Source organism: Meleagris gallopavo, chromosome 4, assembly GCF_000146605.3.
Source record: "Meleagris gallopavo isolate NT-WF06-2002-E0010 breed Aviagen turkey brand Nicholas breeding stock chromosome 4, Turkey_5.1, whole genome shotgun sequence".
Classification (NCBI taxonomy): Eukaryota; Metazoa; Chordata; class Aves; order Galliformes; family Phasianidae; genus Meleagris; species Meleagris gallopavo.
This window is the reverse complement of record NC_015014.2, coordinates 16,996,328-17,007,462: the sequence shown is the minus strand read 5'-3', so window position 1 is coordinate 17,007,462 and position 11,135 is coordinate 16,996,328. Positions and strand designations below refer to the sequence as shown.

Here is an 11,135-nt window from a genome sequence, read left to right as displayed (position 1 = left end):
CATTGCTCCTGAAAGATGCACATTTTATTTTACCTCACCAGTTTTGGCCTTGGAAGGTGAATGATAAACTCGAATAACATTCCATGTGAGCCCAGCAGAATCCTGCTCATCAACTGAAGAAACCTCCTCTCATGGGAATGCTCTCATTCAACTCATGCTCTATCAGTTTGATGTCCTCCAAGTCATCTTTTATAATGCTAATTAGGTGACTCAGGCCTTCTTGCTGCTGCTTCAGATGCTGCAGGTAATTTAAAAACCAGTGTGAGTGGTGTTTAACTTCACAGATTTTATGTCAGATTTCTCAAAGTAGTCACATCTAGAAGCCTTAGCACATCGAAAAACACAGCATAATTACTTTGTAAAGAAGAAAAAACAACACTTTCAGCACTAACAGCTTAATTCTAGCTTTATACAACCTTGAGGCATTGCAGTTGAAAACAGTAAAAAGGAGTTTATCATCAAACAAAATCCACAACATTCTAAATACATCTCCCAAATTACTGCCCAGCTGGCATAAATTATGAAATGGAGAGTATCTCAGCAGTCAACCAGGTAATACATACTTGCTTTATTTCCCTTAAGAGATCTGAATCTATGTAATAACGCTCTTCAGCCCTCACTGCTCCAAAGTGGTTTTGCATCCTGATTTGGGACATAAGCTCATTCAGTCTGCCCTATGAAAAGAGAAGAGAGAGACTTAAACTAAATACTACTTATTTATATAGAATCATAGAATCCTTAGAGTTGGAAGGGATCTTTAAAGGTCCCTTACATCTGTCAGAGTACATACATGGTTTGGAAAACTTTACATGTAGAGGAAAAGAACAGGGTTATCAGTCAAGTTCTGGGCAAAAATCTTTCAACTACTCACTCTGAACTGTGTCGGCGCGTTAAGTTCACACTGAATTATATCTAACTGTACACGAAGCTGTTCTTCGTCTGCCTGAATGGCATAGCCACTTTTCCTTTGGATCTCTTGTTTTATTAACACCTGCAAAAGAAGCCTTTGAGGTTTGTTAGAGAATACTTTGCTTATCTCTTTCCCTACCAGCCCACCCCTCTCTTTCTGTTCTTCCTCCGGTAACTTGCTCGTGAAATTTATTCTGTCATTCCTTCTGCTGCTTTAAGACTTCACAGTAGTCCCACAACTTCTGAGTAAGTTTTCCCTGACAGCTCTGCACATTAATTCAATTTACAGGAAGTCAGAATTTCAGTTTCAATATTGGCCGTGCACATGACTGCACAGGTCATCTGGGATCCCATCCCCTCTTGGTTTGCTTTCTGCCACCTAACTGGTTGTCAGAATGAGTCATTTAACAATGCCCGTGTTACCTGTAATGTTCTGTGAGAAAGAGCCATCAGTTTCCTTTTGTACTGTGCAATTTTTGCCATAGTTGTAGTCTGGTTTTTCTGCAACTCACTGATATCTTCTGATATTATCTGCAGAGGATATAAATTAGTTTGAAGTTGTATAAGTTTATGATAACAGAGTATAGTCCTAATTTGTAGTACTCAGTTCAGCACCTGAAGGTCCTTGCAAAAGGTGCTTTCAATAAGTTTTTTGCAGGGCTGCTGCTGTTTGTTTTCATATGCAAGTGGGATTTCCAGAAGGCATGAAAAATGTGGCCATCCAAATTAAGAGTCTGAGTCAATGCAACTTAATTCAGCCATTTTGAAAAATCCAAGCTTGATTTACCCTATAACAACACAGTAAATTTGAGCCTGAAAAACCAAAACCCAAAACATACTTTTGGCCAAAGCATATAGTTAAGTAATATATTATGGAATAGTGAGGTGAAAAAAAAGAAGTCACCACAAACCAATGCATGTGGTTCCACCTTCAGTTTTTTTTAGCATACAGGAGAAATGCTCATTTTATAACAAATCCTTCAGCAGTAGCAAGTAATCATGATAAAACTAAAACAACTTACATCTAAGCGAGTTTGATGCTGTTTGGTCATCTGATCTTGGACCTTCAATCTTCTCAACAGTTCTTTGAAACCCACCATGGGCACAGGAATAAGCCTACAAGTAAATAAGTATTTAATACAAACGTGCTGTAAGAAATAATTAATGATTACAAGTGAACTTGGCTTTTGATAAATTAAGATTAAAAAAAAAAAAGAAGAAAGTTCTTCATCCTGACTCCTCTTTAAGCACCTAAATGGTGCTATATTCTGCTTTTCTCCCCTCTTTCCAGGTACTTTTTATAATACTCAGATAGACTATCAGACTTACTTGTCAGGATCAGGATTATCAACTTTGGCTTGCTCCCAAATAATAGGATCAACACCTTAAAAAAAAAAAGGTTTGTTTTTTTTTACTAGGGACAGAACTGAATCGATAATGTAGATAATGTATCTTACAGCTGTTAAACAGGTAAAATATTAGGAAATACACAAACCCCAAGAAGTATGCTTAATGACAGTTGTACAAACTAAGGTTAATCGAACAAGGGTAACTCTTAAAATCTTGATCTTGGGCTGAGTGCCAAAAGGCACACTCCTGGCCTTAAAGGGCAGGGAAGGAACGATCAACAATTGATCCAAACAGACAGTCATGCTTAAACAAGAAAAAATTCCTTATTATATTGTAAACAAAGACTAACAAACCACCAACCACCATCACGCAGTCCTTATGACACACCTCCAATGGTAAAGACCATCTTGCAACACAGTGCCCCCTTCCTTAGCGCTGCAGCAATGAAACTCTGCTGCTCATCCCCACCTGCAGCTTGGCTGTTCTGCCCAAGTACTTGCAATCCAGGTGTAACAACTTCTGTGTTTCAACACTGGTCCTAGCGAACATGCTACACAGTACCTGTCACACACCATGCACTGCTTTCCCTACCCACCGCAGGGAGTTCACTGCAAGTGCCACACGTAATATTTCATTGATACGGAGCATATACTAAGATTATCTTGAGCAGCAAGCTAAAATACTCACTATCTCTAGCCATGTGATGTACAGATATGGGCTAAGTGACACCACCTTCACCGCTCAAAAAAAAACAAAAAGCCAACAACCGAGGAAGCAAAAAAAGGACATGATTATTCTGACATATAGCTTTTTAAAACAAACAACAGCACAAAACAACCTCCATCAGACAAGTCAAAGTAACTGACAACGTCCAAATCACATGTAGTCTGCGGCTGTGTGGCGTACCACTGATAAATTAAGTTTTTGCACAACTCTTTTAGTAGACTAGGTTGCACTTCAGCAGCTAAGCTAGCTTGTAATTAGAACAGGTCAGCACATCAGAATGCCTTCAAAACACCTGCAGCTTTAAACAGTGTTTGCCAGTGGGCTGACACCCACATTTTTCCCAGAGAACCAATAAGCACCTGGCAGAGGCCTGACCGTGCCCGAGGAGCCCCAGACCACATACCAGCAGGGGGGTTTTGAAGGAGCTGTTTGACTTGGGCTGGGGAGAGCTCTGTTCTGGCCATGGAGAAGCTGACCCCCAGCTGCTGCAGGGATGATTTTATGTTGGCTTGTTCAAAGTGGGCGTAGAGGGTGGTTGCTGGAACTCTCCTTGAAGTGCCATTGGGTGAACGCTCCACGACATAAATGATCACTTCTGTCCTGAGCAAGACAAACACGTACTGTGAGACAAAGAAACAGCGTACAGAGGCTAACTCAATGGAGAACAAACCTGAATTGAAGTCTGCTTTTCCCAGTTGACAGTTAACTTCCTTTAGCTAACTGAGATATCAAGTAGAAATAAATCTAGGGTTTAACACAGTGCAGCAGAAAATAGCCTACAAGCACTGCAAATAGTCTACAAAATAAGGTACCCCCAGTTTTAACAGCCATACTACACAGTGACACTAGTACTGCATTAAGAATAATGCAATAATAATGAAATGGTAGCAAAGTAACAAGCAGAAATATCAGCGCCATCTGAAAAGCTTATTTCCTGAACTGAGCTGAGGGTTCTCAGCTGTGCACTCCAGAAAAAACAAGCAGCATACACAAGAAAGATAAATGGTCTTAACACGTTAAGTGAAACAAGATGAAATGAGACAAAGTTAAAGAGATCTAAAAATCAGTAAGAGTGGAAGACAGAACCACTACCACATGGTACGCAGATTAGGTGCCACCCCTTTTTATAACGTGCAACCCTGAAGAAAAAGTCAAACTGTGTCAAGTTCACATACTGGTCATCTGGCATCGTTTTAACACCTTCCACGTTCACAGTAAGGGTCTGGTTTCCTCCCAGAATTTTGTGTAGTGATTCTACGAGCTGCTGCTGCTGGCTTCGAATATCTACTTCTTTTCTGTTGAAGACCAAAACCACCAGGCCATCTTCATCTTTGTTGTTGGGCATTAAACTGTAACCCACAGCCTGCAAATGAACAAACAAATAAAAAAACAGAGATACATTACTCAGCAAAACACGTCATGTGGCATGAAGGGGAGGGACTAAACCAAGATAAACCCCTCAATTGGTTCCAAATATAAGTCACAACATATTTAGAGATGCAAAAGCATAATATCAGTCTCCCTACGTAAGTACGCTCACGAGGCCACAGGTAGAGTATCTTTCAAAAAAGAAAAAACAAAAACCAGAATTTTCAAGATAAAGGTTTCTAAGCATCCATTCCTCCTTTTCAGTAAACCAGAACTATGGAATGGGACATGGCAGCTTCAAGAAAATTCACTAGAGAATTCTAAAAAAGCTTTATACTACATTTCCAGATATCTAAATAAAAAATAGTTACTGACATAGCCTACTTGAAAGATAAGCCATCCTCAAATCTTCATGGATTTCTTAACATTTCTAATCCTGTTGACCCAGTTTGCCTGGCAGTATAAGTCAATAGGAATATTTCATCTTTCTGTTTTAACTACACACACCAAGTAAGGTTATTGGGCAAGAATTCAGTATAGCCAGTTTTCCTTACGTTGTTAATTGTCAGGGGTTTGCATACTTGCTTGTAAAATTTAACAATATCTTTATCCTGTGATAAAGCTGTAGTAAGGTTAGATGTTTTAATCCAACATCACAGTCTAATACAAGAATCCTTTCTGCTATCTGTGTTAAGTATTGGTGCAGTCTCCTCATTAAAAGAAAACAACCCTGTTGTATCCAAACTTAACTCCTCATCACTTGTATGGAGGACCTAAGCTGATAACTCATTATAAAGGATAACTCATTATAAAGGGATAGGCATGTTTCATCTCATCTTGCCTCAGAATCACTGCACCAACCTACTGTCAGTGACATTTGTTGCGACAAAGGCTGGTTTCCAAGGCCTTATCATTGCACATGGATGCAATGTCCACATGCAAGTCCAGATGAAGAGAGAAACAAGTGGGGGATGTGTACCAAAGCCTGGTCTCTGTTTGCAGAGGGTTGTTTCCCGCAAGGGTGAGCCTTGCAGAACTTGGCTGGGCTGTCGTGTCAGGGAGTACAATAGCCACAGCTAAGGAACAATTCAGAACAATAGGAACAAAATCTCATGTTTTTAAAGAAGGAACCTCCACATTACATTTGTCCCTGACGTAAGCCATCTATTCCTTCTGCTACCTCAAAAGAAAAACATACTATCACCTGCTTTAAAAAAAAAAAACAACAAAAAAAACAAAACCACATCCCTTTCATTTCCTTAGTTCTGAACGAACCACACTCTGTGGGGAAAGACTCAACAACACAAGAAAGACTAAAGCTCATTATACACCAAGATAAAGTACTAAGTAGTACCAAGTTTTACTATGCAAACTAGTACTAAGACCACTAGTACTAAGTACTAAGACCACTCCTCCAATAGGTCTGTTTAAAAAAAATAAAGATCCCTTTTCAGGATTTCTCTACAAAATTAAATATTTTCAGGCTGGCACAGTTGTTTTGTTTTGCTTTATTTTTCTTTGTCATGGTTGTTCACATGATAAGCTTTACAACATATCTTAAAAGCATACTTTCCTTGGTTAGAAGTTGTTCTTATTTGTTCTAAAACAGGAATTGTGCATAAATGAACTCCTCAGCACCCATGGAACCCTTCTGGCAACATTTCATTCCTGTTAGATGCCCAGTGCTTACTGAGGTGATAAGCCAAAGGAGCTTTGCTCCAACACCTATGCTAACAACTTAACTACTTTTTTGTAGGCATCTGCTGTGGCCAGCAGACAACTGATTTCTCAGCATTTCACGTAAGGCAAGGGAGCTCACGATGGCAGTGCCAATTCTCACATCACAAGGGTAAATGTAGTATGCGGCACTCCATGTCTAACCTGAAATGAGAACTTACTTATTTTAGAAAACAGAACTCCAAGATTACCAGTTTTGTAACACATAATTTATACTTTGTGTTCTTTGAAAACTCGTAAAGCTTTAAAGCTGCTTTAGGTGACAACTTCCAAGAAAGTAGGCTTTCATGTGCACCATCATCAAAATGCTCAAGATAACAGCTAAAAAGGTAATGCATGAGAAACCAAATGGTTGTTACACATACACTGAGTTGACACAAAGATTTTATTAAAATGTCACAATATGAATACCAAAACTGAGCACTATCCTACATTCAGGTTAGAAAGTTTGCCCTTCAAGGGATCGCCTTGAAAAAGGAGAGTATCACCATGCCTGGCCTGACCCAAATCCACAAGTCCAAAGCTTAGCAAGAAAGCTTACCAAGAAAGTCAGCAGGCACAAGATTTGTGGAGGATCAAGACATGCAGGCTAGTATATTTAAGGCCGATATACAAAAAGCTGATACATTTAAGACTGTGTGCACTGACCAGGCTCTTAGCTGGTTTTAATAAAGGAGACAAAAGAACCTCAAACACCCTGGAGGTTCCTATTCTAGATACTGAAAGATGTGAAGATTATTTTAAATAGTTTCTGTAATACTGTAACCTAAACAAATACATGTTAAAATTAATTTCTGGAGATCTGATCCACACGCACTAATCTAATTGCTGTCATAGAAGAGGTAAGTTTCACAATCACTGAATGTTTCATGAGCCATATATGCACTTCCTATCTAAAATCTCAGCAATATCTGGACTTTTAGCATCTGCACACCTTCAGACCTCTTTATATTAAAACATGCATCAGAAGTGCAAATATTATCTGGAAAAATGCTCTTTCATATTACCCTTTGCAGAAATAAAATTTAGTATTTGTGAGCTACTCAGACAAGGAATCAGCAAGCAGAATAACCACTTCAGAACTGCTTGTGAGCAGGTGAAAAATTCATACCTTAAATCTGCAAAACGGGTTTTCCTGTGTGAACTCCACTGGAGCGATGTTATTGCTGAAGTACCCCTTCCCCGTTCCCCAGAAGGCCTGCAGCTGGTTCCATTTTGCCAAGATGGCATCTCTCTCATCTCCCAAGAGTGTGGGAGCTGAGAGAGCACTGGCAGTATTGATGAGCTGGTTTGACTGGGCAGGTGTCTGAGCAGGCTGGCTGAACAAACCGCCTCCTAATGCTGCATTGGACGGAGAAACAAATGAACTCCTTTACCAACAAAGACGGACTTGCTTGCTAATACATGCTGTCTGTGGAACATCGGCACTACTTCTTTTCACATTTTCAGAATCAAAATAAACACACAATAAACGTAAATCAGTGTCAGTGCTTTATGCAAGTGCCTTTTTACACCCAATCTTCGTCAGTAGAAGAAGTTCCTGTGGGCTTACTCTTTCGTATTTAAATAAGACAAATACATTCACTCATGGCATGATCTGGTACCCTGAATATCTTAATGCAAAAGGTAGCTTTGCTGTTATAAATTCAGTGGGCTCAGAGCTTGCAGTCATTTATAATCCAACTTAAATTTGTTTAAATTGAACAGTTTCCCTCCTCCTTCTAACAAGGCCATGACTGCTGACATCGTTTCTGAACCCACTCTCTACTACCCCTAACTCTAAATGGCAAATACTGTCACCAGAAACTTGTCTAAGCTCATTTAAGAAAAGGGCAAGGGCTGCAAACATAGTATTTCAAAAGATAGATTTCTGAGAAGCCTCCATTCAGCCTATGTTCAAGTGTAACAGGCTCCTTTTATGGTACACTTCAGTCTTACCACTCAAGCTCCAGTTGCCCTCTAAGTCTTTCTTTGGCAACCAAAGCATAAATGAATAAATGACTGTACTTACAGGTCTGCTGCTGCTGCTGCTGGGTACCAAAGCCTCCAAAGCCTAACCCAGTTCCCAACCCAGTACCCAAGCCAGTACCAGTTCCTGTCCCAAAACTAGTACCAAATCCAAAGCCTTTGTTCTGGGAAGCACCAAAGAGTCCTGGGAAAACAAGCAAAGAATTATTGAGAACAGTCCATGTGAGCTGCAAAACATTAATTATTATGAAGGGCTAATGCTACGCTTCATTCTAAAGTGAATACTTTCAGATTTGTGCTCTTACCGCTGGTGCCTGTATTGGTGGGAGCAGAAAAACTAAATGCTGGTGCTGCAGTGGTAGTGGTTGTCCCAAATCCTCCAAATGCACCTAATGAACAAAGTTTGCAGGTAAGCCAGGCTGTGTGCTGTGAGTGGCAGCTGTGCACAAGATGACAGGTAACTGCACACTTCAATAGGTGTTATGAGATGCAGACAGATGCTTTATGTGTTATTTTACAAGCATGTGGTTTTTTGGACACTGACCATGGGGACCATGTTTATTATCCAAGGGAATGGGAAAAAACACAAACAGAAAGCCGATACATCCACAATATGTCAAGAATGCAAACAGAAAAGCAGCAGTAACTAACGCCCTGTTACTTGTGGTAGACACAACTTGCAATAGTTTTTCTTAGATTGGTTGGAAATATTCATAAAAAATTAATATTGTTGCTAAGCATTTAATAAGCAATCATGTTTCATGAGCTTTTTTGACATTTATAAAATTCTAAGAGCAAAAAGAGAAACAACTTAAGTCTGAGATCAGGGTGCACACAATCACTGTGCCCACACAAAAATGCTGTCAGAGCAATGGTTTTTTTCTCACACAAGTAAAATTATGAAATGTCTTTTTTCCCCAAAGCTGCTTTTCCCATCATCCGAAAGCTTCCCCATCAACCCTCACTTTGAGGTTCAACTGTTATCCAGAGAAGTACATACTAAACTTGTTGGCTTTCTACAGGTTTTCAGGAAAACCAGCTGCTGGCTAGCAGGAGGAAACCCAAACACAGGCCCAAGCCCCACCATGCCTCCCAAAATCTTTACATTTGTCCTTCTGACCACGCCATCTCTTTGCACTCTCTTTGCTGCAGTGATGCTAAGACACCATCTGACCCAATGTGCAGCATGTGAACATCTGAATAGCCTCATGTTTCAAATCCTCTGTGTTTCTGACAGATTTTACATATGTTCAAATGGAGGTAGACAGTCCAGTACATACATCAATCAGTACATACAATGCATCAAAACAAAGCAATGCTGCCAGTGTTTATTCACATGTCCATAGCAAAAAAAAAAATAAAAAAAATGTCAGTTTAGACCTCCTGCACTTACCATCTTGTATATACACACAAAATAAAGAGCTCAAATCAATGCTGACATGCAGCCACATTTTCTTTTATTTTAGCAAACAACACAACTAATTATAAGAGCTGCTCCCTGAAACTTTCAGGCTTCAGTCCTATCAGCAAGTGAACAACCCTAGCAGGAATACCATCAGATGACACAATTTTTAGATAGATTCGTATTCACAGCAATTCAGCATCCTTTCTTAGATGAGGATCTAAAAGCGCAAACTACTAAACAAAATAATGTATCCAAATTCTCCTGGATTAGTTTCAATTCGGCTCAAGAAATAGCCCAGTAGCACTCATACCAAATTAAAAACCAAACCAGATCCCTTGAGCTCACAGAACAGGTAGGAGTATTCTAACACAGGAAGTGACGATGCTGTGGAATGAATATAACTCCTATACGAGCAGCGGCAACAAGAACCAAGGGATAATTCTATATGGGAAAAAGCATGAAAAATCCATGCAGTTGATTTATTTATTTATTTATTTTACAGAATGGAAAAAACATAACTTGAAATTTATCAGCTGGTCACTCAGAATTGATAAGCCTAGATGGGCCACAAAGGGTTTTCTCAACAAGCAGTCAGCGCGCACCATGCTGGACAAAATCCTCCCAGAGAATCACTTTGCAGGGACTTTGCACCACGTCAAGAGGCAGAACAGTTTTAGGAATGGACGTAACAGTGAGGGCTGTTCATTTTTATGCTGATCGTATAAAATTTGTTTCTCCACAGAAACAACTGAAGTGCAGCACATTCATGGTAACCAACAGAAGGCCGATGAGGAGACACAGGGAGAATGAAAACCATGACTGCAGCAGTCCAAGAATCTTACGTGAGGAAACATTAGGGATCAGCCCTGCAATAGTTCTGATGGCTCAGACCTAAAGGCAGAACCAATGTTTCAGTTCTGCTGTATGAGCAAAACTCAATTTTGGACTGGGTAAGACTAGCAGGGTACCACGATTCATCTCCAGTTCAGTGTCTAATCAGACATGTGGTCATTTTTTCTCAACAGTTATTTCTGGAGAATTTAGTAGGAAAAAAAATCCCTTACAATTGCATGGATCTACAACTCATTCCACTTCCTGAGCTTTTACCTCCAGTCTTCACTGGATATGAAGAAAGTTCAGCACAGATTCTGAGTCACAAACACAATTCTTGGACCTCTGCTATTAACACTTATTACAGAACAAGTATTTGTGCAATATCTACCTGCACTTGCCAGACTGTTACCAAAATTGAATGGTGGAGTTGAGGTAGTAGAAACACCGAAATTCCCAATATTAAAATTCACTGCAGGATTAGCAGCTAATCCGAAACCCCCAAAATTAAACCCACCGGCGGTGGAGTTTGTGGTTTCAAGCCCACCAAATCCTGACAAGCATGAAGCAGAAAGAGAGCAAGGCAGCGTTAGTTCTGGGAGAAAGGCAGGTTCAGAAATAACAGCTGACATACTGTTTTGGCACCAGAGACGAGGCAGGCACGGTTAATAACGAGAGTAAGGTATTAAGTGGCACCAAGCGCGAATTACTGAGCAGCTAAAAGCAAGGTTTAACCCTTTTCCCCTCGTTACTAGCGGGATGGCGTTCCGAGCCGCAGGGCACAGGAAGCCCAGGGACGCCCAGCAGCACGCCGGCGGGGCTCGCTCCAGCCACACTCACA

General features: G+C 40.2%; 1 protein-coding gene across 1 annotated transcript; it reads right to left on the bottom strand.

The window, feature by feature from the left end:
• Positions 1 to 2: 2 nt before the first annotated feature.
• Positions 3 to 11,105, bottom strand: NUP54 (nucleoporin 54). The gene is made up of 12 exons (XM_010709664.3): positions 10,686 to 11,105; positions 8,364 to 8,447; positions 8,102 to 8,242; positions 7,202 to 7,431; positions 4,161 to 4,348; positions 3,389 to 3,585; positions 2,239 to 2,293; positions 1,932 to 2,025; positions 1,333 to 1,440; positions 872 to 991; positions 564 to 674; positions 3 to 238 (listed from the first exon to the last, which is right to left on the bottom strand). The coding sequence occupies exons 1-12, from the start codon at positions 10,924 to 10,926 to the stop codon at positions 110 to 112; spliced, it is 1,698 nt and encodes a 565-aa protein (XP_010707966.1). The 5' UTR covers positions 10,927 to 11,105; the 3' UTR covers positions 3 to 109.
• Positions 11,106 to 11,135: the final 30 nt, after the last annotated feature.